This window comes from Xenopus tropicalis, chromosome 10 (genome assembly GCF_000004195.4).
Source record: "Xenopus tropicalis strain Nigerian chromosome 10, UCB_Xtro_10.0, whole genome shotgun sequence".
Lineage (NCBI taxonomy): Eukaryota > Metazoa > Chordata > Amphibia > Anura > Pipidae > Xenopus > Xenopus tropicalis.
The window spans coordinates 26635167-26662021 of NC_030686.2; the positions used below are offsets into that span (position 1 = coordinate 26635167).

Sequence of the window (26855 nt, forward strand, 5' to 3'; positions counted from 1 at the left end):
TGTATCAAAAGTGTCTAGTCAGTTCTAGTTAGGCCAGAGTCCTGGACAGTTGAGTATTAGTACATACATACACTACATGCAAGGTTTCCTAATGTGGGAATGCATACCACATCTCTTTGCACTCTACAATGATACTACAATGAATAAAAAATAGTTTCAGGGCTTAAGTCAAGATGTTAAAATCTTAAGGGTCTCATAGATTGTAGAGTCTATGGCACTGACAGGGAAACACCAGCATGCCCATAGAGTCTACATATCAGTTACAGACCGAATCCAGGCTTTTTTTTGAAGGATTTGGTTTCACCCGAATCCATGGCCCGGCCGAACCGAATCATAATTAGCATAAATTAGCATATGCTAATTAGCATCCGGAAAGAGTTCAATGGATGGGGGGGGGGGGGGAATTTGCGCCACGAACTACGCGTGCAGCGATTTTGAACCCCTTCAAATCCTAATTAGCATATGCTAATTAGGATTCCGATTTGGTTCGGGATTCGGCAGAATCCGTCGGGGTGGGTTCGGGGGTTTGGTGCATCCCTACATGTAACCTTATGATAAAATTCAAATTCTGCTAATTGCATGGACAAGGTTTACTTTAACCTATTCTCTAGGTCAGTGCTGTCCAACTTCTGTTGTACCGAGGGCCGGAATTTTTCTGACCTGCGTGGTGGAGGGCCGATAATGGAAGCCAGTTTTTACCACTCCCCTTTTTGAAACCGCACCCACTTGAAACCACACCCATGTTATCACATGACCATACCCATATTAATGGTTGTAGTACAGCAAAAACCTGCCATACTCTGCCTGCCTGTGTGCCATACTTGGCTGGTTTGTGCCATACTTGGCCTGTGTGTGTCATAGTCTGCCTGCCCTACCCTGCCTGTGTGTTCCATACTCTGCCTTCCCTACCCTGCCTGGGTGTGCCATACTTTCACTGTGTTTGCCATTCTTGGCTGGTTTGTGCCATACTTGGCCTGTGTGTGCCATACTCTGCCTGTGTGTGCCATACTCTGCCTTCCCTACCCTGCCTGTGTGTGCCATACTCTGCTTGCCCTATGATGCCTGTGTGTATGGCACACACAGGCAGCCTACAGTGACACAATGCTGGCACTGCTCCTACAGTCTGCACAATAACTATATATTAAAAAACTTTATAATTGCAGTACCACCTCAGTATATGTTCTTTTTGTAGTGTGCAGGGATTATTTGTGGGTTTCTACTGCTCCTGAGGTGTGAACAGGGGAACAATGGGAGTGATTACAGCCTGAGCCTGAGGTGTGAACACTGCAGGGGGTGAACAGTGCAGAAACTAAAAGGTGTGAACAACACAGGGGATTACATTTTTAAACAATACAGGGGGATTACAGCCTGAATCTGAGGTGAGAACCATGCAGGGGGGGCAGTTAATCACAGTACTGATACCATTTAAAGCTTACACAAGAGTAAGCCATCAAAGCAGCCAGACAGGTGGGGGGCCACACAGAGGGGGGTCCGCGGGCCGCCAGTTGGACAGCACTGCTCTAGGTGTATAAATGTAGATGTATAAATGTGTTATTTCTGTGCATACTTTAACCCAATTCCTACTTGAATAACTGCTCCCATGGCCCGTGGGCACATGTTGACAAAGTGGATGGGATGATCGGCAGTGTAGGGACAAGGTTGGGGGGTGGGCGAGAGGAGATGTACATGCCTAGTGCCTCCCCACTGTTGCACCCAAGGCACGTGTCTTTTCTGCCTACCCCCTAGTTCCAGCCCTGCCCATGGCTACACAGTACATTATTGATACAGTAAAAAGTGTAAAAATGCTTCTGAAGCAGGCTCTCAATTTGTATAGAATAACAGAACATTATATTTACATTCATTTTTTGTGTTATTGGCATTTTAACCCATTGCATTCCAGAGGGAGGGGTTTCAAACCATTGCACAATGAGGCTCTGTCCGTGGTGCTGAAATTAGGGACAGCCTTCAGACTCCAGAATAGCAGGGCCTTAGCACTGTTGCTAGTGGGAAAAACTGCTTATTTAATATTTCACTTATTTCACAGATTGCCACATATATTTGGTTTCTTGAACAAATCTGCTTGATATGCAGCACTGAGATTCTTTTTAGTATTAGATCTCAGGTTAAATGGCTCCTAGGTTAATTTGTGCCTTGTTTTGCACTCAGATTGTCCAATTTCCATGGTTTCTCTTTTACCTTTGAACCTTGCAAATTAAATGATATTTCCTCCCCAACAATAATGCTGCAGTTGTGTATACAAAAAAAGAAAATCAACAGATATGTCATTGCCTGCTTGGTTTTGTGTAGCTCATGCAGTGCATAAGAGCAGATTAATGTTCTAGCAGTAGAACAGGGCATAAGAAACTCAGTAACAAAGATTACCACCCACAGGATAAGGTAGTGTCATTGCAAGAATATTTACAGCTGGTCTTTGGTGTCTCTTTTGTGTGCTTTATTTACATTTTTACAGCTATCTGGTTGCTATGGTCACTTACATAGCAACCAAGCAGTGGTATACTTAAAAGTGTAAAAGAGGAATTGAACAGTTCCTTAAAATAAAGGAAGGTAAAATTGCAAGTTTGTATAGTACAGCATGTGCCCTTATGTTGTGTGTATTTTCAGGAAGGTGTAGAAGTCATACACAGCAGAGAAGGATATTGTACAAGACAGAAGCAGATGGAATTAGGCAGTTTGTAGGTCAGCAGATGGCCAATTGAATCCAAAAGCAAAATAGTTTGGGAGCTGTTTAACAAATGTTGAAAAATGCATGTAGGGGTGACCCCTCAACTTTAATCACTTCTTGCACTTGTACATTCCATTAAAACACCAGGCCTGAAACTTCTGTTACAAAGAATACGTTTATTATTTGTGAATCATGTGTGGAACTGAGAATCAAAACATGCTCTGGCTAGCATTGGTGAAACTACCAGCAGAAGCTCTGCTGCTCTTGGTCAGGTGATCAAGGCCTGTCATTGCACCCCAATATGTTCCTGGCTGTGGTAGTGAATAAAGAAACTATTGGAATATTCTTTGTTTATTTGCCTGAAATATGGGATTGGTGCTCCATTTTTGTTAACTAAAGGGCATTGTAATGATCAGTTTAGAATTTTGGCAGCAGTAACAGTTTTTCATCAGTGCACCTATAGCAGACCCACATTCCCTCATTTCAATGATATAATGGATATTATATCAATACAAATGTGTAAAAGCCTATTATAAGCCACCCTTAGAGATACATGACTAGTCAGTGCACTTACACAGTGGTACAAACACAATTCAAGCTCCTCTGTTGCTGACTTGGTTATATTCCACACCACTATGTTCTTTCTTTTCTATCAATGCTTCTATTCTTCCTGTGCATCATTCTAATTACACCACTTGTTCCTGGTGGTGGAATTGTAATGTCACAGCTGCAGTCTGGAAAAACATCTCCCCCTCCATCTCGAATACAAATAAGTGGCAGAGAGGTGGTTTTACAGTGTTGAGCACAAAGAATGCTCAGTGACGGAGAGAAAAGACATGGGCTGGTTTCACCCACAGGATCTTTGCTGATCCATGTCTCTCATTCTTGTGCCCTTAATAAAACCTCATTCCCTATCTAGTTAGTTGGCGGAGTAAAGCAAAGGGATAGATATGTATCAAATATTACCTTTGCTATCCTGTTTTCATCCTCCCAGTTTTACCTGCTAATGTTGTACATATACACCAATGCAAACCATAGTAGTAAATTGAATGTAGGGGAGGGCAGTGTCGGACTGGGTCCCCAGGGGCCCACCAGAAAACCTTAGACCATGGGCCCCCTCTCCAAACTATTTTTCCTCCTTTCCTCACTCAACCACTTTATTCTCCTAGTCTCTTTTATTTACATGCTAGGATCTATTTTTTCATCTATTTCTGAACCTGTTTGTTCTCATACAGAAATAGGGAATGACCATGAAACAGGCCAAATGATCAGGAGCAGGAAGGCCCACTGACACCTGGGCCCACCGGGAGTTTTCCTGGTATCCTGGTGGGCCAGTCCGACACTGGGGGAGGGGTAATTCTAATATCAGAAGCTAGCCTTTGCATTGTCTTCTAGACTTCTAGTCCTAACTGGGGGCTTCTAATTCCAGGAAATGGTACTCAAAATATTAATCCCTTGTTTCTGAGTGAGTGAAAAAGACTAAAGGGGAATGTGACAGGACAATGTAGTGTGTCCCAAGGCATGTGATGAACTTTAGTCTTTGTTGATATATAGATATCTACAACTTTGGTCTATAATATACTTTATTTGCTTCTTCCCTCCTACAGCCCCTTCATATAGTAAAACATTTGCAGAACTGTCCACAGACCAGATTTACTTTACTTTATTCATATCTTCATATTGCATAATAATAATATATGCAAATACAGACATTTATAGACCACAATAATGGAGTTTAGTAGGCAAGAAGTACTCCAGCTGAAACACTTGGAAATTCTTCCAAGAAAACCAGACTGATTCATGGATCTATTATCTGGGACCCGTTATCTAAACCTTTCTGCAAAACAGCAATTGCTTTAGTATAGTATAGTATAGCAGTAAAAAAATGAAGATTTGTTTATTAAAGTAGAGACTTTAATAAACAAATCTTCATTTTTTTACTGCTATACTATTATTTGATATTAGCCTTGAAGTATAGTGTTGTGAAATGATCCAGTATCCAAAAAAGGCCGGTCTCTTGAGGGAGACTTCTTAAAGGGCAGTTTCACCTTTTTTTGGCAAAACTGTTATAACACATAAAACAAGACCCCAAAACCCCCAGAAAAGTGTTCATACTTTAAATAACCTGCCAAATTTTGTAAAATGTGAGTGGTATTTGGGGGGGTGTGGTCACAAAAATGGGAGTGGTCGAACAAATTTGCTGTGCTATGAGCAGCATTCCTTTTTTTTAAATGTTGGGAGGTATGAGGCAAGCATTACACAGCAGGGAATATCATGCATGTGCAGAAATGCATTTGTGACATAGGAATCAATATGGCAGTCTCAAAATGCTGAGCGTTATTTCATTATTAAAAAAATGATCCAATTACATGTCCATTGGATCATTTTATTTCAATAAATACATGACCAAATATAATCATTTTTGTTTCATTTTTTTTCACCAGGTTTTCTTTATCTACTTTTAGGACTAAAAATCAGATGCTGTTTTAGGTCACATTCATCAGATGATGTAGATAGAAAATTTTAAAGGGTTCAAAAAATTGCGAGCTCCATTACCTTTAAAGAAAACAGTATCTGTCTGTCCTTTGCTGTTCTCTGCACTGCTGATTCCAACTAAATGCGCCATAGAAATTATCTAGCAGCAGTCAGCTCTGCTCCAGACAAGACTTTAGTTTGCTGAATACCTTGCATACTCTGTGATTAACAGACCTTTATAGGCAATGGCACACAGGGTGTTTGAGCTCCATGTTTAATGGCCTCCAAAGGCCCTGGAACTGCCCCTTATAGACTTAAAGTGAAACAGCCTTATATGCACTCATGCTACAATAGTTGCCTGGAAAATTGTTCAGGGGATTTTGATGTTAAGGTGGCTTTACACATTACAATTACGATCTTTTCCACTCGTACCCTTCACTAACGTTCGTCAGATATGGAGGTAGAAACAATAGTAATTCTCCCCCTTTGTGGTGATTCAGCCCTAAACACTTACCTTTGCTCCCACCCAATCGATGAGATGACCGATATCCAAGGCTTTCACGATATTGGTCACCCCGTCAATCCACCATTCACACACCAAATATCGTACCATAATATTTTGTACCGTAATATTGGCGCGTGGATGACCAGCTTAAGTCTTTTTCTGCATAACGCCTCTCCAGGTAACGAATCCTATACCTGTATAATCATGACTTGCTTAGAATTACATTTGCTTTTATTATGCATTTTAGATTTGTATTCCATCACATTCCCATTAATAGTATGGAACAGCTTTGTACAAGACAAAGATATGAATAGCACGATGAGAGGGATTCAGGTACTGCACATTCCCTGCCTCCTAATGAGAGTGATTACATTAACAGAAGGTGCTTGTCAGGCGTCAGCATATACAATACAGGATTTATAGACTAATATAACCCTTTGCTTTTGAAATCATAAGGACAGAGGGCAGAGCACTGGTGCTTTAGGCAGTGAGGAGATTACAAATAAAGTGGTTGAGGGTTTAATTGATTGGATTAATCTGGTAAGTGAAGTTACAGGATATCTTGGATGCCTCTGGTGTTTAATTTTCCAAAGGGACAGGCGGAGTGTAATTCCCAAATGATCTCCCCTCTCTTTGCTCTAGCGCCCCCCCCAATTTTCCTGACAGTGACACAGCCAGCTGGAAGCTCACAGCACATTTAGAGGCTATGTGAATTCAGGCATATCAGGATGGAATACAGAAATACGAAAAAAGGAGGAGGGAGGCTGCTGACTTCCTTGGAACGACCCAACTTGTGCTCCAAGAACAGCAACATTTTATCAGATGTTGTTCCAACTAAGTTTTGTATTTGCAAATAATTCTAATGTATGTCTTCTAGGATTATTATTGTCAACTAAGCACTTAGGAGAAGAAAACCACCACTTTAATGGGTGATACATAACGAAAATGTTAGAAAATTTTAAATATTGTGATCCAAATTAAAGAAAGGTCCCTTGTTTTAAAAATCCCAGGTCCCAAGCATTCCACATAATAGATCATATACTTGTACCAGTGTCCGTCTGGCTCACCAGGATACCAGGAAAACTCCCGGGGGGCCCAGATGTCAGCGGGCCCTCCTGCTCACCCAACCATTTGATTTGTGTGCCTATACCATGGCCATTACTCATTTCTATATGAGAAGAAACAGAAGAAATGGAGGAAAGGATAGATAATAATATGCTAAAATAAGTAATTAAGAGACTAGAGCCTTTTTTTAATTCCAAAAATCTTATCTAGTCTTTGTTATCTCTGAGCTACCCAGGATTTGTGTGTTTTATAGATTAACTTAGCCTCTCCAATTGAAATATAGGGAAATTACATTTGAGACCAAAGCCTTGGGTGTCCTGACTTCTCCAGCTTGATTGTATCCCTAGGGATTAGTTAGAAAAAATTGAGATAGCAGTTTTCTCTGGGATATCTCCACCCTTCTGTTAATTTCCTTTACATTAGTTTTCCAATTGAACTTTAAAGAATATTTAATGGCCTTTTATGGGTTTGTGATTAATCTTAGCACAAGTGACCTTGTTGTCAATTGATTTAGTTACAATACCATTAGTGATTGTATAGCTACCTTCACTACGTGTCACTTTAATGATATTGGGAGTGTGTGATAAGTAAAATTTGCACAAGTACATTATTAAAGATAATTGAATCGAATAGACTTTTATGGGGTGTTTATTCTTGTATTTTGTTGTAGTCCAACTACATCCCTGTTAGGAATTTGGGCCCTTGGAAATCTTGATAATTTAAGTTTTCTTCTTCTGTACAGTTGATATAAAGACACCTTTATTTACACCACTTGTCACTGTAATAAAATTGGGGGGGGGGGGGCTGCATTAATAAATACTATTACATTAGTATAACAAAAAGCACTAGTATTTTGTTTGGAAAAGTAAATTGAAGGGATCTGGAGTGGGGTGTGACCCCTTACATTGTTTAGGGGTATACTTTTCCTTTAAATAACCGATACAAAGTAAATTGACCAATCAGATTGTGCAAGAAAGCACCTGGAGAAGGCAAAACTGATTCTGGGTCCCACTAGACCCCCTTACCCCATGGTATCATGCAAAATCATTGCAACATTTCGCCTCCCCTTGACAGTGTTGTAATGTGGGCCATCAGCTGATCCAAGGGTATCCATTGAGATTAGAAGATGAGAGTTTCATGTTATGGTACAAAAAGATTTTGTTACAGCAATCATACTGGCAGGCTGCTTTTAAGAAAGAGTTGGGTGTTTTTTTTTTTCAATTTTATTATTCAAAATAAATAAATACAAAGTAAAGTTACATTAAAGAATACATACTATAAAAAGTGACAAGAGGATAGATATACTTGTCCTGTATAGATTACAATGTTTCCCCTCTCTTACCTGTTTGTTGCTTTCTAAGATCAGGTGCAGCAGATATTATATGCCTTTTTCTCTCTTTCAGACGGAACTCAGCTGAGCGAGCTGTCCTGGCCATCTTCCCTGGCAGTGGTGGCAGTTTCCTTCTCCGGGCTCATCACATTCATCTTCCTCATGCTGGCGTGTTTGTGCTGCAAAAAGGGGGACATTGGCTTCAAGGTATGAGCTCTAAGAAATAGATACAAACAGTTACTGTTTTGGAGGTCCTATATAGAAATATACCAAGCTATCCTGACTAAGTGGATAGGATCGTTTTTGTGTCACCTTTACCAGCAATGCAGTGTAATGTAAAGAGCTTAATAACTGCCAAGGGAGTTAAAGTGACGGTGAGAATAAGCACCAAACATGTTTTCAAGTTACAGTTTCAAGTAACATGGCAAGGAAAGAGATATAAGCAACATAGAAAATAAACAAGAAGGAATGGTGCACATTTGCTCAGGCAGACAATACAGATACTGCATGCAAACGTAATGAAAAAGCAAACATGGCGTGCATCCAGCCAGGTCTTCCATAGACTGTTAATGGGTGTAATTTCCATCAGTGGGCTGAATGTCCAACCAGGGGGACTTTATTTTTTCAGATTTATCCTGGCAGACCCTGGCTTCATAGGTGAGCCTGATAGGACGTTATTAATGAATTTAACCCAGTGTATTACTGTAGGCCCTGCAGTACCAATTCAGTTTGTGATTACTAATTTCTTTGCGTAGTACAGTGGGATTCTAGAAAGTGACCTGGTTTTATTCAGTGGAAAAAGGTCCTCTACCAGCCCTAGTAAACATATTTCTGGTGTAAAAAAATTGGGAAAGGACAAGGTTCCTCCATATATTGAATGACTTCTGTAGGGATCCATAGGGTTAACTAGTCCCTATGGCTTTAAACCCTGCAGCTTCCTGGTTTTGTGCTGTTACTGGGCAAAGACCCATGTATCAGTTTTGAGTTCATATGTGTGATTATTGGTTAATAGGGAGACCACTCCCCTGGCACTCTGATATAGTGCTTAGCAGGGGGTAGGTCTGTCTCTTTGGCTGCCTGTGTTCTGAGAGAGAGGAGCATTGAGCCTGGAGGGAGAAGACTAGGCCTCCAGTAAAGCCATGTGCCCCAGAGTGTGGTCAGCCACTCTGGTGAAGTCGGGGACAGGGACCCCGTGAATGAGGACCAGTTAGATAGCAAGTTTTGTGGAGCACTTTCTAGGAAAGTGAGATAGTGAGGGAAGAGAGCACGAGCAGTTTGGCTCAGAGGAAAGTAGCTGTGGGAGTACCCTTCCAGACAGGCACTGTTGCCTTAGTGTAGGGCCACAGTTTAGACCTAGGAGGCAGGTAGATTGAACCCTGATCCAAAGTTGCCGTGGGGCCTGAGGAGTGTGGTATCCAGCTAGCTGTTCCACAGAGTGAGCAACTGAACCGGTGGCACTGATCCTGCCCGGGCTCAAGGGGAGTTGGGAGGAGCGGGTGAGCACCCTCTCTGTGCTGTCCTCAGAGACTGCTATGCTAACTGATGTGTGAGTATATTGCAAAACCCTGCAAGTTGCTTGTTGCTGAAAATAAACCAGTTCTACTGTTAAACTGCAAGAACCTTCTGGCGCCCATTTGTTATTCTGCACTGCACACAGCTACAGTGGGTTGTAGTTGCACTACACCATAGCTCCGTTTGGTTACTTCCACATAGCGAAGGCCCATCCTGAAGGATTGAGTCACGTGTACCCCATGCTCAAGGCCTATCTAGCCGTGCTGTTGGCTTGTTACAGCCAAGAAAGGGTTACACTTCCTTCCAATAAATTTGTTGTAGTGGGCATTCCTATGCAGGTTGGCATCTTGACCTTGGGGGACTCAGGGATAATATACCTGGACCATCCTATCTCGTATAGATGTTAAGTGTCAATACAGAGAATCAGTTACCTTCTCCTGTTGCTCGTCATTGAGAGTTCCGTAAGACCTGGAACACTGTGGGTAGAGAATCCTGATAGTAGGTAGGAATAACAAAAGATCATTGGCATTAAACAACAGTTTATCCTCCAGAGGGCCGAAATGAAATCCTAACATAGTGCAAAAATTAATGGTGACAAGGGGCAGCCCTGCATCCTGTGTTAGAGGAAGGGAGGGAGACAGCAAGTCATTGTTCCTAACTTGAGCAGAGGGTTTTTAGATATAAAAATTTAACCCAGCCGATAAAATTGGCTCCAAAGCCAAAACTCTTCAAGTGGATGTAAAGTCATCCCATTAGATTAAGGAATTCTGACAGAATCCCCAAAAACAAGCAACTTTCCCATATGCATGCTTTATTTGGATGAATCTATAGAGACAGAGTTATTATGTTGGGTTTGTAGTTGGGTGTATACCTGTCTAAGGTTAGTCGAGGTGAATTTTGTGGCCATGAACCCAGATTGGTTAAGGTGAGTTACTAATGTTACTGATGTAGCCACCTTAGTCAGATGCATAACCATCACTTAAGAAAATATTTTGGCATCAGTGTTGATTAAAGATATTGGCTGTTAGGAATAATTTTGCTCTTGGTCTTTGCATTCTTTAAATATTAAAACTATGACTCCCATATGAAATGGGGGGTGAGCCAGTTTCTATGACACTAAGGAATGTCTTGTGAAACTGTTGAAGGAGAACGTTGCCATGCAGATTGTACCAGGCTCTAGGGAGGCCAATCATTTCAGGGGTTTTACTTAGAGGAAGGGCAGCTACTGCTGCAAATTTTTTGGCCACGCCCACTTTTGTGGCCACGCCCCAATTACCACACCCCATTTTAAAAAAAAATACTCCTTTTATATACAGTAGATGAAATGGCGGGATCAGACGCAAATGTGCTATACCCTCATATTGTACTACCTAAGGAAAACAATATAGCAACTCCTACATATAAAATACAAATATAGAGAGAAGGCAGTCAGTTATAAGTGAGTTATAACTATGTATCAGCTTTGCCCCCCATACACAGTACCCCCCATACACAGTAGCCCCCCCATACACAGGTACCCCCCCATACACAGGTGCCCCCCATACACAGGTACCCCCCCCATACACAGGTGCCCCCCATACACAGGTGCCCCCCATACAGAGTAGCCCCCCATACACAGTATCCCCCCCACACAGTGTCCCCATACACATTAGCCCCCCCATACACAGTAGCCCCCATACACAGGTGCCCCCCCATACACAGGTGCCCCCCATACACAGTAGCCCCCCCATACACAGGTGCCCCACATACAGAGTAGCCCCCATACAGAGTAGCCCCCATACAGAGTAGCCCCCATACAGAGTAGCCCCATACACAGTAGCCCCCCCATACACAGTAGCCCCCCCACACAGTTTCCCTCATACACATTAGCCCCCCCATACACAGTAGCCCCCCCACACACAGTGTCCCCCCAATACACAGTGCCTCCATACATGCTGCTACTGCTGCTTCTTCTTCTTCAGCGTCTCCTCTCTATATGCGGCTCCTTGTTCGGCGGAGTCAGGCCCTTTTATAAGGTTGCGCCCGTGCGTGTGACGTCAATACGCACGGGTGCAACCTTATAAAAGGGCCTGGCTCCGCCGAACAAGGAGTCGCATATAGAGAGGAGACGCTGAAGAAGAGGTTAGATTTTAGCGACAATTCTATTGCAAGAAAGTGTGCAACGGGCACCTCAGGAATTTATGCCTTGTACTGCCCACAGTTTCAGTAGCTAAATGCACAAATGGCAACTCTACTGAGATGGATTTGGAAGGATGATGCTGCTGTATTAATAGTTACTGAAGGAGCATTCCATATGTTTCTTTATTTGCTGGATCTGTGGTATATTCCATCCCATTCCAACTGGGAAACAGAGAGACTCAAATAGTGCTTTGCTGCCACCTCTAGGGCTTTGAGAATATGATGCACAGTAAAACTGACTCCCAAGTGGCGGAAGCTAGAGATACAGTATCATATAATAGTGTGCCGTTATCCACATGTTATAGGCAGATTATAGAAGTCTCTGGCTAACTCATAGTTCAAAAGAGAATCATTACCATCATAGTCTAGCCCTGTCAAGGGATGGAGAATAGAAGCAATAAGTGCAGAGTTCATTCATCAGGATTTATGAAATTGTAGATACATACATTCATAGGTGATTAACAAGTATTTCCATTTCATGCACTCATTGTCTAATACAATCAGAAATATGTTCTTATTGACACAGTTAAAGGAAAAGGAAAGGCTAAGTCACGGGGGGGCAATGTTAGGCATATGCATAGAAATATTCTTTAAATTACATGTTTATAAATGGAGCTTAGAGATGTTACCAGTTATAATAGACTCTTAGTGGTGTAATTCACATGACTCACTAAAACTTGTATACAATATAGTTATAATTATTATATAATAAAAATACTCCCTGTTGAAAAATAGGATTCTAAAAGTCACCTCAGAGTTTCATGACCCTGTCTAAAAAGCACTCTCTGTGACTTATAATGTCCTTATATTATACAGTAGGGTGTACATTGTATATATATATATATATATATATATATATATATATATATATATATATATATATATATATATATATATATATCTATAAAGAGGACCAGCACACCATTTCACATGCATTCCCTTGACTATATATATATATAATTATACAAGTATAGGATCCCTTATCCGGAAACCCGTTATCCAGAAAACTCTGAATTACAGAAAGCCCATCTCCCATAACTCCATTATAAGCAAATAATTCTAATTTTTACTTGATCCCAACTAAGATATAATTAATCCTTATTGGAGGCAAAACAATCCTATTGGGTTTATTCAATATTTAAATAATTTTTAGCAGACTTATTGTATGGAGATCCAAATTACGGAAATGTCCCTTATCCGGAACACCCCAGCTCCTGAGTATTCTGGATAATAGGTCCCATACCGGTATATATATTGTAAGAAATGTGCTGAACTAAATCATTGTTAGGTGTATTTTATCAGTGTTTAGGGTGGTACATAATTAGCTCCAGGGAAATGTCTTGTCTTGCAGCAAGTAAGGCTGCAATCTTTGTCATCTTAGGAAAAGCCAGATTAATGGATTCCTGGAGTGAATAGAGGAAGAGTAGGGTGGACCCTCCATTCCATACTCCATTTAGTTTTCCAGCTGCCCAGCTGTAGGGAGCTGCCTGATTAGACTGTAGTTGAGTAGCAAATAAAAGAGGTGTAAGTTAACACATCAGGGCTCCCCAGACACTTCCTTGTGTTGGAGGGGAGTGAGGTTCTGCAGAAGCTGAGCCCAGCCAGAAGTTGATGAACCGGTACCCCTGGAGTGGAGAGCCAGCAGGGCTTAGTTACATAGTTACATAGTTACATAGGGTTGAAAAAAGACCATTGTCCATCAAGTTCAACCCATCCGAGTAAACCCAGCACACAACCTATACTAACCAATCTATACACTCACATACATAAACTATATATATATACAACCAGTAATACTAACTGTAGATATTAGTATCACAATAGCCTTGGATATTCTGCTTGTTCAAAAACTCATCCAGGCCCCTCTTAAAGGCATTAACAGAGTCTGCCATTACCACATCACTAGGAAGGGCATTCCACAGCCTCACTGCCCTCACCATGAAAAACCACCTACGCTGCTTCAAATGGAAGCTCCGTTCCTCTAATCTATAGGGGTGACCTCTGGTGCGCTGATTGTTTTTATGGGAAAAAAGAACATCCCCCAACTGCCTATAATCCCCTCTAATGTACTTATACAGAGTAATCATGTCCCCTCGCAAGCGCCTCTTTTCCAGAGAAAACAACCCCAACCTCGACAGTCTAACCTCATAGCTTAAATCTTCCATCCCCTTTACCAGTTTAGTTGCAGTCTCTGCACTCTCTCCAGCTCATTAATATCCCTCTTAAGGACTGGAGCCCAAAACTGCACTGCATACTCAAGGTGAGGCCTTACCAGGGACCTATAAAGCGGCAAAAATATGTCCTCATCCCTTGAGTCAATGCCCTTTTTTATACAAGACAGCACTTTATTTGCTGTAGTAGCCACAGAATGACACTGCCTGGAATTGGACAACTTGTGATCTACAAAAACCCCTAGATCCTTCTCCATTAAGGAAACCCCCAACACACTACCATTCAGTAGATAGTTCACGTTTATATTATTCCTACCAAAATGCATAACTTTGCACTTATCAACATTGAACCTCATTTTCCAGTTTGCTGCCCAGTTTTCCAATTTTGTCAAATCGCTCTGCAAAGCGGCAGCATCCTGCATGGAACTTATAGTTTTGCACAATTTAGTGTCATCAGCAAAAATAGAAACAGTACTCTCTATGCCCACCTCCAGGTCATTAATAAACAAGTTAAAAAGCAAAGGACCAAGGACTGACCCCTGTTCCATTTACCACCACTCTTTGTACTCTATCCTTCAGCCAGTTCTCTATCCAATTACAAATATTATGTTCTAGGCCAATATTCCTCAATTTGATCATTAACCTTCTGTGAGGTACTGTATCAAACGCTTTAGCAAAATCTAAGTAGATGACATCAACTGCCATTCCAGCATCAAGGTTCCTGCTCACCTCCTCATAAAAGGCAACTAAATTAGTCTGGCAAGATCTGTTACGCATAAAACCATGCTGGCACAAACTAATAGTATTGTGAACTGCAATGTATTCATCCTATCCCTTATTACCCCTTCCAGAAGCTTTCCTACTACTGATGTCAGACTAACAGGCCTATAGTTTTCAGGCTGAGAACGAGATCCCTTTTTAAATAATGGCACCACATTAGCAATCCGCCAGTCTCTCGGCACCATGCCAGACCTCAACGAATCCTGAAAAATTATGTGAAGAGGTTTGGCAATCACAGCGCTCAGCTCATTTAATACCCTGGGATGAATCCCATCCGGTCCTGGACCTTTGTTTACCTTTACATGTTCAAGTCTCTTTTGAATTTCCTCCTGAGTGACCCACGCGTCAGTAGCTAAATTACTAGCACTGGGCATATTAAAAGGGAAGCCTTCATTATCTGGCTCCTCAGATGTATAGACAGATGAAAAATAAGAGTTCAAAATTTCTGCTTTTTCCCCATTCTCATCAACCAACGGACCCCCCTGTGATAATAAAGTTCCCACCCCTTCTTGCTTCATTTTTTTACTTTTCACATAATTAAAAAATAATTTTAGATTCTTTTTACTCCTTGCTGCAATATCCCTTTCCATCTCTATTTTAGCTTGCCTGATAGCTTTTTTGCTGCTTTATTTGCTTCCTTGTACCTGATGAAAGTTTCTGCTGTCCCAGCTAACTTGAATGCTTTAAAAGCAAGTTTTTTATTACCAACCTCGACCTTAACTCTTTTGTTCAGCCATAAAGGTTTTGCTTTGCGCTGCCTCTCCTTGCTTACAAGGGGAATATACTGTTGTGTATACTTGCAAAGCAATGTTTTAAAGATGTTCCATTTTCCTTCTGTGTCTAACCCCATGAAAAGCCTTTCCCAGTTGACACATTGCAGAGATGCCCTTATACTGGCAAAGTCTGCACGTCTAAAATTGAGCGTTTTAGTTACTCCCTTATAGAGCTGTCTCTGTAGCATTATCTCAAAGAAGACCATGTTGTGATCACTGTTCCCCAAATGCTCACCCACACAAATGTTAGAGATAAGTTCAGTATTATTAGAGAGGCTTAGTGAGAGGCTCAGAATGTGCAGGAGTGTGAAAGCCATCCTGGATGGTGAGAGCTCAAGAGAGGAAAAACGTCTTGAATAAATCTTGTTGAAACACTTTTGAACTGGTTTCCTGTGACCTTTAGTTTTGCCCAAAGATGTGATGTCCCTGTCTTTATGATCCAGATCCTATGCTAACCTGCCTGCCATAGCTAATTTCCCCTGAAAACTGTGTAAACAGGCAGACAGCTTGTATCTATATAAATATATATAATTAGACTGTCATATAAAGCAGGGCACTCACAGGACTTAAAAGTATGGTAAAAAAGAAATAAAGTTTATTTGTTATTCCAACGTTTCCGTCTTCCTTGAGACCTTTGTCTCCGAAACGTGTTTATATGACAGTTTAATTTTTGCATTTCTTAAATATATATATATATAATTATATATAAAATTAATACAAATCTTTATTTTAATGACATTCTAATGCTGCCTAGATTCCTGTGGTTAATATGGCAAATACAATTTTATATCAGATAGTGCGCCCATATTATTCTTTTCACTTCTCGGCATAGTTTCAATACTTACTGCATTCCATCTGGTGTGTGAATTGTCCCATTGTAATAGCAGGAGGCTCTCATTTACATTGTGAAATGCTTTGTATGTAGGAGCACACAGCACCTAGTCTTCTCTCTGATTCATTGACTCCTCCTGCGATAGCATAAAAGGGCAACAAGTGACATTAAAAGCTGCAGGCGCAAAGCAACATGTATGATTAGAAGACAAAGGCATCTCTGACACTGCTCTATAAATAGAATCAGACACTTAAGCATTATAGGAATGTTTTTTATTATATATATATATATATATATATATATATATATATATATATATATATATATATATATATATATATATATATATTGTATATATGGTGTGCATCAAACTACTGTACTTTGCATTGTCATCTTTTTGGTGCTTTCCTCACTGAGTAGCCTCTTGTACCTGCAATGTGATTTTGCATTGATAACATGTACTTCTCTATACTACTTAGCCCCCAGGGGCCCTGGTATTGGCACAGGGCCTGTCTGTGGCCGTTGGGTGGTAGGTGCCCAAATGAAATGGGACCACAATAAAAATGGTCAACTAAATAATATGCTTTACTGATCACCGGTTTCTTATTATTACTAGATGTAGGCAAACATTGCATCTTTATTGCATTATTCTAAATGGGCCATTTCTTAATAGCAAGGGAACTCCCAGGCCATACTAACCAAGAATGAATATGTGATTAGCCCACCAAATGCTAGAAATCAATTAATAAAGAAAGTAGGGCTACACCACTACAAACTACACCATTTCTGACCTTTACTTTGCTGCTCTCTTCATGTTGGCCATTCAGTTTTATTGCCCAATTACTTTGTCCATAATTGAATCTTCTATATTTTATATTAAAACATGGTTTAATTGTGCTTATAGTTACACCATTCCTCCACCATAATCTATACATAGGTTGTTAATTCTTAGTGTGGTTGGGAAAACTGGCAGCATCTCTCTTAGGTTTAGTAGTAGTCGTTTACGCAATGGTTTTTGTTCATTCATTACAGCAAGTTTTTATCAAGCTACCCTTCCCTTGCGGGTACTTACTGCACCCTTAAATAAAAACAAAGCCATTTTTCACATCAGCAGCAGACTTCACACACAGCTCTCTATAAAACGAACATCACTCAGGGAGATCTGAGACATGGGGAATAGAGAGTGAAAATTGCATTTTCTGTTTTTAGAGTGTTTCACATTAAGATGTGAACTCAAATACATTTTCACTTTTAGGGCTTAAATAAGAAAGATGTCAAAAGATTACATTTGGTGATGGAAAAGGTAGCAGCTTTTATACAGTCTAACTGCGGGGAATAGTTTGTTATTTATCACTAACAAAAAATATCAGGATGTATGGTTGGAAGTTCTGGGGCAGCTTTGACTTCTTATTCCAGAATGGGGCAGCTTCAATCACATGATTTCTGGATTCCTCACACAGTTATTACTAAGATTGTGCATTTAATTTGCCATCGAAAACTTGTCAAGATCATGCAGAAGTCAATGGAAGATGGGAGGTCTTTCTTTGCTTTGTTTTCATGCAACTTTTCCAGTTCAGATTTTTCGATGTGTCAAACATCCATGGAAATGATTTGAATTAGAGTTTGAGCACCTTTGCCAAATAACATGAACACTTAATCCAGAGATCCCAGGGCAGACTGGTCACATGTCACATATAACCATGATAAAGAAGATGCAATCTGATCACCCTCTTTCAACTTCATCCCCAGTGGTGTTAATGATACAATTCTGATACCAAATGTGATTGAAAATAGAACAAACTGTGCAAAAATATCACATGGTAGCATATGATACTGCTTTTTGTTTGTACACAGGTTCATGTAGAAAGCACAGCAGGAATATAGACATATATATCTTTTAGGAACAAAGCAGGTATAAAGTAGAGTGCAAAATTCAAACCACGGCTGCAATACACTAGTATTATTAATTTCAAAAGTTCCAATGGGTAAGGCATATTTGTACATGGCCTTTCATTTGTGTAATTCAGTTGGTGCTGTATTGAGTACATAGAATGGTATTTAATTGAGCACCCATTTTGCACAATCCCTATAAATCATCCCTATATAGACTGTTTTATATACAGAAAGAAAATATAGAGCAGAGCAATAGTATAGTTCTTCTTATGCATATATGGGATATGATAAAAATCCATTTCTCTCTGTGCAGTAAATTGGCAGTAAAGAAATGCCTCTCTGGATAAAGGTTTCTAAAGTGTTCTCAAAAAAAAAATCTTTATCTCTAAAGCAATCGCTTCTAATAAATGCAGTAATTGGGCTGCACAGGTTTCAGGTGGGAAATGGAGAAGAGCCTTACCATGCGTAAATCGCCTCTCATCTTGGAAATATCTGCCACAAATTAGTAATGACAGGGGAAGAAAAATAGTTTTATTGGATTAATTTACCCCAAGTGTGACTGTGGTTTCTTTGAGATGGCCATATTCTTTGACAGCAAGACTGGCAAATGCTTTACTTTGGTTTGCTTTACTGAGGAATCAGACAGATTAACTTTAATTTCTTGTGTCTAAAATTTTGTATGAAATAAACAAAACCCTTTGTACCTTAGAAAATGTTCCATTTACCACCACCCTTTGTAATCTATCCTTCAGCCTGTTCTCTATCCAAGTACAAATTTTATGTTCCAGGCCAATATTCCTCAATTGTATAATTAACTTTCTGTGCAGTACTGTATCAAATGCTTTAGCAAAGTCTAATTAGATGACATCCACAGCCATTCCAGCATCAAGGTTCCTGTTCACCACCTCATAAAAGGCAATTAAATTAGTCTGGCAAGTTCTGTTACACATAAAACCATGCTAGCACAAACTGTATAATGTGATTTGCAATGTATTCAAGTACCCTATCCCTTATTACCCCTTACAAAAACTTTCCTGCCGTTGAAGTCAGACTAACAGGCCTATAGTTTTCAGGCTAAGAACAGGATCCCTTTTTGAATAACGGCACCAGATTCCAATTCACCAGTCCCTCGGCACCATGCCAGACCTCAATGAATCCTGAAAAATTAAGTGAAGAGGTTTGGCAATCACAGAGCTAAGCTTGTTTAATACCCTGGGATTAATACTATCCAGTCCTGGACCTTTGTTTACATTTACATGGTTACGATCGTTCGTACACCACCAACTATACGATAACTTAACGATAGCATCGGATCGTTCGGGAATCGGTCGTTTGTAAGTAAAAAATCGGTCCGTGTATGGCCACCTTTAGTCTCTTTTGAATTCTCTCCCAAGTGACCCACATATCAGTAGTTATATTACTAGATTTGGGTCTATTAAAAGGGAAGCCTTCATTATCTGGCTCCTCAGATGTATAGACAGATGAAAAATAAGAGTTCAGAATTTCTGCTTTTTCCCTGTTCTCATCAACCAACTGACTTCTTGCTTAATTTTTTACTACTTAGAATTTTAAAAAATAATTTTGGATTCCTCTTACTCCTAGCTCCAATTCCCTTTCCATCTCTATTTTAGCTTGCCGGATAGATTTTTTGCTGCTTTATTTGCTTCCTTGTACCTAATGAAAGTTTCTGCTGTCCCAGCTAACTTGAATGCTTTAAAAGCACGTTTTTTCTTACCAACCTCGACACTAACACTTTTATTCAGCCATAAAGGTTTTGCTTTGTGATGTCTTTCCTTGCTTACAAGGGGTATATCATTTTAAAGATATTTCATTTTTCTTCAGTGTTTAACCCTGAGAAATGCTGACACATTGCAGAGATGCCCTTATACTGGCAAAGTCTGCATGTCTAAAATTTTGTGTTTTAGTTACTCCCTTATAAATCTGTCTCTGCAGCATTATCTCAAAGGAGACCATGTTGTGATCACTGTTCCCCAAATGATCACCCACACAAATGTTAGAGTTCAGTTGAGTATTATTAGATATCACCAGGTTCAAAAGAGAATCATTCCAAGTAGGTTCTTGAAGTGCCTAAAACAGTGATCCCCAACCAGTGGATCAGGGGCAACATGTTGCTCACCAACCCCTTGGATGTTGCTGTCAGTGCCCCCAAACCAGGTAGTTATTTTTGAATTCCTGACTTGGTGTCAAGTTTAGGTTGAATGATAACAAGATTTCCTACCAAATAAAGCCCCCTGTAAGCTGATAGTGTGCATAGAGGCTGCCTAATAACCAATCACAGCCCTTTTTTGGCACCTCCATGAACATTTTTGGTGCTTGTGTTGCTCTACAAGTCTTTTTATATTTGACTGTGGCTCACGAATAAGAAAGGTTGGGGACCCCTGGCCTAAAATATAAAGTTGTCATTTAACATATTTACAAACCTACAAACTTTTTTCAACTTTGCCACTCAATCAAGGTTGATAATTAAAGTCCCCCATAATAACAACTTGACCTAGTTGTTAAGCCTCCTCCATGTGTAATAGAAGATGGGCCTCATCCTCCTCACCTATACAGGATGGTTTATAGCATACGCCAATGATATTTTTCCTTGTAACCTTTAGCTCTGCTGAAATCTCTACCAAAAGGGATTTCACATCCTTCCCATTGTTGTGGTAATTTCTTTAGCACATGGCTTTAAATCTGGCTTTACATAAAGACAAATCCTACACCCTTTTACTACTGTTGTCCTGACCACAAGAATCTTTTGTTTTAGAAAGCACTTTTAATACCAGCATACAGACTTGTGTGTAGCAGCCACTTTGTGCTACCTCTGCCATCTGTATCTTTATTCACCACTGTAATTCTGCTCATGTCCCTCACTAGAGATGAAGAAGAAAATTTCACGACTGAGCAGTATGGAGGCGAGAAGAAATTTAGAGAGTGTGAGAGAGAAAAAGAAGGAAATAAGTTAAAGGAGAAAAGATGGGCGGAAAGGGAGATTACAAAGGAGAATTAAAAAAAACGTGAAAGGAGAATAGAAGTAAAAAAAAGAAAGAGTAAGACAACATGAAAGTAGGCAGAAAAGGTGGAAAGAAAGTGAAATAAGTAAAAGGAGAAAGGAAAGAAGTGAGAAGATAAAGAATAAGTTGGAAGATAAAAATAAAGAAATAAGTAAAAGGAGGAATGGAGGAAATAACTGAAGAGGAAAATAAGGAAGGAAAGGAGCATGAAAGGACGTGAAAGGACCAATGGAGGGATGATAGAAGGAAGGATAGGTATGAAATGTGGAAAGAAACAAATGAAAAAGGAAAGAAGGGAGTGCAACGGAATGAAAAAAGGGAAAGAAGTAAAAGGTGGAAGGAAAGTAGTAATGAAGTAAAAAAGAAAGGGAATGAGTAATAAAAGTAAAAGTAGGAAGGCAAGTAGTCAAAAGAAGGAAAGATAAAATATAAGAAAGGAAGAAAACCATAGAAAGACAGAAAAATAGACAATTTGACAATAGCCCCACAAATTTTGCACTCTAAACATTTACTATGTATGTCCCCTGCCTATAATGAAATGTTCTTTATATAAGTTTCAACAAATTATTGATTTTTTTTTTTCACAGAATTTAAGGTATTCACAGAATCTAAGGTGACCAAGACAGGACATTGATAATTGGAACTCTATGGGAAGGATAGGTTACCACTGGTCTAACAACCAACAAGCTTATTAAATCATTCTCAACTGAGAAAGAAAAAATTGCAGTGTATTGTGCCAAGGAACAATAGCAGATGTCGAGTTTGGGGAATATGGGTGGATAGAAAGGGAGGAATGTAGGAACTAATGGTGATTCATAGCATAGTAGTTTTGTTGGTTGTATCCAGGGTTTCCAGTGAGCCCCTCTCTGCCCACCTATAAACTGCAAATGTGTATGACCCTATTTGTTATGTGTGTGCCCCAGAAGATTACCTCAGTTCAGTTGCCTCAGTTCAAATTAGTTTTTACCTTCATTTAATCTATTCTTCAAGGGATGCACAGGTTCCCTTCAGGGTACAAGGGACCTCAGTAGCCTATAAATATATCTTTATATAAATGGCAGTGTATACCATTACCAGGCGTCTTGTATACACTGGTTTGCACTGGTGCCTAACCTTACATTGCTGTCTCAGTCTATTGCACACACATTATTCTGCAGTGTGTAAATATCTTTCTCTGTCAACATTTCATCTATGGTCATCTGTAGATATGATTACTGTAGGACCTATACACTATACAGTGCTTACTTATTGCTTAACTAGTTAGCCAACAAATTATAGACTATCAAAAAATTTAAATGAAATCTAAATGTTACACTGCTTTGTCCTTTTCCTTATACTAGTTGCCTGGTTACACCTTTAAACACACTGACTCTCTGATCAATGTATTTCCTAAATAGAATTCCACCTAATTTGCTTTAAACTGCTCGTGGCCAGATTTGGTTCTATTTATGGTGGTAAAGAGCTTATTCCTAGAGAATACAGTGAAAGTGTGCAGCTTAGTTTCTCACCTTTCCATGTTCTTGCCCTTTTTCAGCAGTGTGAAAAGAAAATTCATTGGACCTCAAACAACCGCCATACAGTTATAAAATTCTACTTTGAGACAGAATAAAAAAAACAGAAAGCTTTAAATTGCTTCATTTTAATTACCATAATTTATTACCTACAAAATTGTGTAACTTTTAGTGCCACAAAGCTGTATGAACCTTTCCATGCCAGGCTGCATAATAGGACTCAGTTTGAATAAAGTGCAGAGAATAGTGGGTATTGTTATAGCACGTGCTTTGCGGCAGCACAATGACACAGTGTGGGCAGTGAATGGCATGTCACTGCTATATAAGAAAATGTGATGTGAGGGCCTGGCTGCCCCTATTTCCAGCACAGTCTTTGGATTGTGATTTGTAGCTCAGCAGAGTGTGGCTAATATGCCAGGCAGAGACTGGCAGGACTGTGGCAGCTGTATGACTCGGTGTGTAATGGCAGCGTTAATCAACCCTTGCTCTCCGTCACCCCTCTACTGACATGCTGACGCTTTCCTATTTAATTGCTGGGGCAGCTTTTGGGATTAAAGACTTGTCTTGGAGGCACAGAGAGGTAGGGATGTGCCTGCAGCTGTGCCTTAGCCTGTGCCTGTATGCACATGTTCAAGCAGAATATCCAAGGCTATTGTGAAACTAATATCTACAGTTAGTATTAGTGGTTGTATGTATAGTTTATGTATGTGAGTATATAGATTGGTAAGTATAGGTTGTGTGTGCTGGGTTTACTTGGATGGGTTGAACTTGATGGACTCTGGTCTTTTTTCAACCCTATGTTACTATGTAGGCAGGATACTGCCCCCTGGTACTGTGGGGCTCTCTGTGTACTGATTTTCTGCACTACTAATATCCTCTTGCCAGTTTGTGGTTATCTGCTGTATAAAAATGTCTGTGCATTCCCCAGAACTCAGGTATGTTCGTGTGTTTTTCTGTCTGTGTGCATTTATATACATGCATACCTGATTGTGTGCAGAATGTATATACAGTACCTGATTCTATGCAAAAATGTGTGTGTACCCCCCTATAGGTTTATACATCTGTACAGATATATAGACTTGCATCTCTGTGTATGAATGCTTCTGGGTATTTATCAGTCCTATCCTCTGTACCTCAAGCTGGGTAACCTCCTTATACACTGCATCATATAACTTGTATTTGCTACTCTTTATATTGTATTATTGTGACTACACTTTACATTGTTGCCTGTTATGGGACTATACAAGTATGTATTTATTTGAATCACTTACAATAGTTCTTTAATTGCAAACCTGTATCCCTTCATCTTGGATTCAAAAACAGCTAGATGGCTGTAAGGCAACAACCCTAAGAAAGACAGATAGGTGTACTAACAAACATTACCTGTGTGATCCCTGTAGTGGTGATTATGAAACAGTATAGGAAAAAACAGCAATTAATATGCTGTCTGAGTGGAAGAGAGCAGACATCTAATTGAATATTTCAAGTCAAAACCAAGAGTGCATAGATTTCTAAATAATTCTAAAACCACTAAACATTTTGAATTAATACGTATTACTATTTTTGGGCTTATATCCTGTTTAATATAACTGATGGTTTAGAATAAAAGAAGATGCACACAGGAAAATAGCACAGCTTCTCTACAATTCCCAGTGTTCTTGACAAATGATTGCAGTGCCAAGAAAAAGCATGTGAGTTTAATACCCGCATTGATATGGAGCATATACCTGTGTATGCGATTATATCACTCTAGTTACAGGGCAGAACATAGAAGGTACAAGTAAGAATCAGTCGCAGGAATGTGTAAGGTTGAAGATCCCACGTACCCCAGGGCTAGAGATGGCATATACAGGGCGGCTTGCAAATGCCACTCTTGATTAGTAAACAAGACAGCTGGCATCTTTCATAAAATGGAAGAGGGTGATCCTATACCAGCTGCAATGGCATGGAACGCCAAGCATAAGTAATGAGATCATCACAACTGGAGCGTGTAGATAAAGCACAAGGGGCTTGCGCAGCGTCTGTTATGCACTAAAGTAATATGTTGCTTCTAGTGACAGCAGCATTGCCATCCAGGTGATGGAAAAAGCTAGCTGTACCATTGCAGTATTCCATTACCAAGTCCTGAAGACCAAACCAGGGAAAACAAATTTAGGGGATTTCTTTCTCAGGGCTAGGGGGCCTGTGCATGGATACTGAATACAAATCCATCCTTCCTATGGCTGGCACTGAAAGTGTTAAGGTTTCGGGTTGTGACAGAAAAAAAATGTGTCCCTCATCTCCTTTCCCCTTTCCCCTTAATAGTGGCTGTTGTTTTCCCCTAGGAGCTTGACAATGTGGAAGGAGAGGAGTACACTACAGACTTCTCTATTCAAAGCTCTCCAGCTGCACAGAATGGACCTGAAGTTTATGTCCTCCCACTTACAGAAGTTTCGGTGCCAATGTCCAAACAGCCGGGGAGATCAGGTAAGAGCAGGTCCAGTCTTGTGACCTTTGGCAGTACCTTTGATCCATTATGAATGTATGTTTTACTATAGTCTAACATGAGGTTGGGAACCTGTGGGCTTTCCCTACTTTTTGCTGTTGGGATGCTGGGGATTGTAGTGTAATAACATTGCTATGGTTAGAGATTGCAGTTTTAGCAATAATCATTGGAGGAAAAGCACAGTACATATTCCTTCGCACTGATGCCAAGAAATAATTAGGGGCCCATATCTAAATACTAAATTATTTTCCACAAAGGGACTAAAATATTTTTGCTCTTATACCCTTTATTTTTCTGTTCTCATTGTTACTAGTTATGTCCTTGTTATCCTATGAGGTGCTGTTTAGCAGGGGGACCGGTATATTTACTGATCTGTTAATGTGACTGCTCATAGGTTTATACTGGTTTGGTGAGACATACCTTGTGTGTATGCGTGCCTGACAGAGCTTGGCTAGTTTTGGGCACCATTAGAACTCAGGAGTAGTTAGCAGTTGTTCTGCATAAGGTGGGCTTATCACATGCCAAGCTGTGGAACTTTGTGCTCTGCATGAACAAATTTGAGTAGGAATGGAATTTGGACTAAGAATGAATCATTTTTCGGAAGCCTTAGAGCAAGGGGGCGAGCGCAGAGACAGAGAATGTAAGACAAAACCTCAAAGAGCAGATATTTCAGAGAACAAGGGTGTCTTTTCACAGGAGCTGACACGTCCAAGTTTGGGCTGAGCAAAGGCAGAATGGCCCCAGTGTCCAGCATCTCCACAAGGAGTGACCAGCAGTGCCAGGCCAATTACAATGCTTCTGTTTGTTGCAGGGGGCTGGTATGCACCCCTGGAATTCAAGGTTAGGGTGGTGGGCTGTCAGGCGTGGGAGCTTTGGAGGAGGCAAAATGTCACAATGTAAGGTTGCAGACATTCTGGCTTTATTGGGAGTGTGGCATAAAACTAGCACCAAAAATGGCTTATAGTTTATTCTACTGCCAACAGCGGACCAACCCATTGCCAAGCATTTTTTAAAGGCCAATCACAAATTCTCTCAATTTAGGCATATGTTGATAGATCATGTACCTCCCTTGATGACTGGGACCTAACTTTATTGGGCATTGAAACCAAGTTGATTTTCATACTGTAGACAGTGTCCCCGAGAGGATTAAACAAAACATTACCATTATCAGTGTTTATTTAGCCTAAAGATTTCTGCTCCTTCTTTGGTGACTGTATGAGCTTCTCTTTGGGACTCTGTAGGATGAGACTGTAGCCCCCTCACCTCTTCCATGTCTCACCATATAATATTAAAAAATGCTTTTAGTAGCAGACTGACTTCTATTATAGGTGTGGCTAATATACGGCCCTTATACCTTGTACCATTGTGTTCTGTTGTCTCCATGTACCAAATATGTATCAATTCTGGGCCTAATTACTTATGTTGCAAGTAACTTAGCTGCTGTTTAGTATGGGTTTACTAGGGCCTACCTGCTAATTTGATATCTCTATATTGTGACTTTCCTAAATCGTTACACTCAGTCTGACTTGCAGTACTTACCATTGTTCTGTTTTTTTTTTCATTTTCTTTATCCTTTTGTTTTTCTTTTTTCGTTCTTGTCTTCACAAATGGACCGGTTGCAGTTATACATCATGGTCTGGTT

General features: G+C 40.1%; 1 protein-coding gene across 4 annotated transcripts in view; it reads left to right on the plus strand.

The window, feature by feature from the left end:
* Positions 1–26855, plus strand: part of aatk (apoptosis-associated tyrosine kinase) — an 82168-nt gene that overhangs the window by 26313 nt on the left and 29000 nt on the right. For 3 of the 4 annotated variants that reach the window (XM_004918564.4, XM_004918565.4, XM_004918567.4), the window contains 2 exons: positions 8132–8265; positions 25053–25194. In XM_004918564.4, coding sequence (XP_004918621.2) covers positions 8132–8265; positions 25053–25194 — 276 coding nt within the window. The remainder of the gene's footprint in view (positions 1–8131; positions 8266–25052; positions 25195–26855) is intronic. The other variant, XM_004918566.4, reaches the window with a different exon arrangement.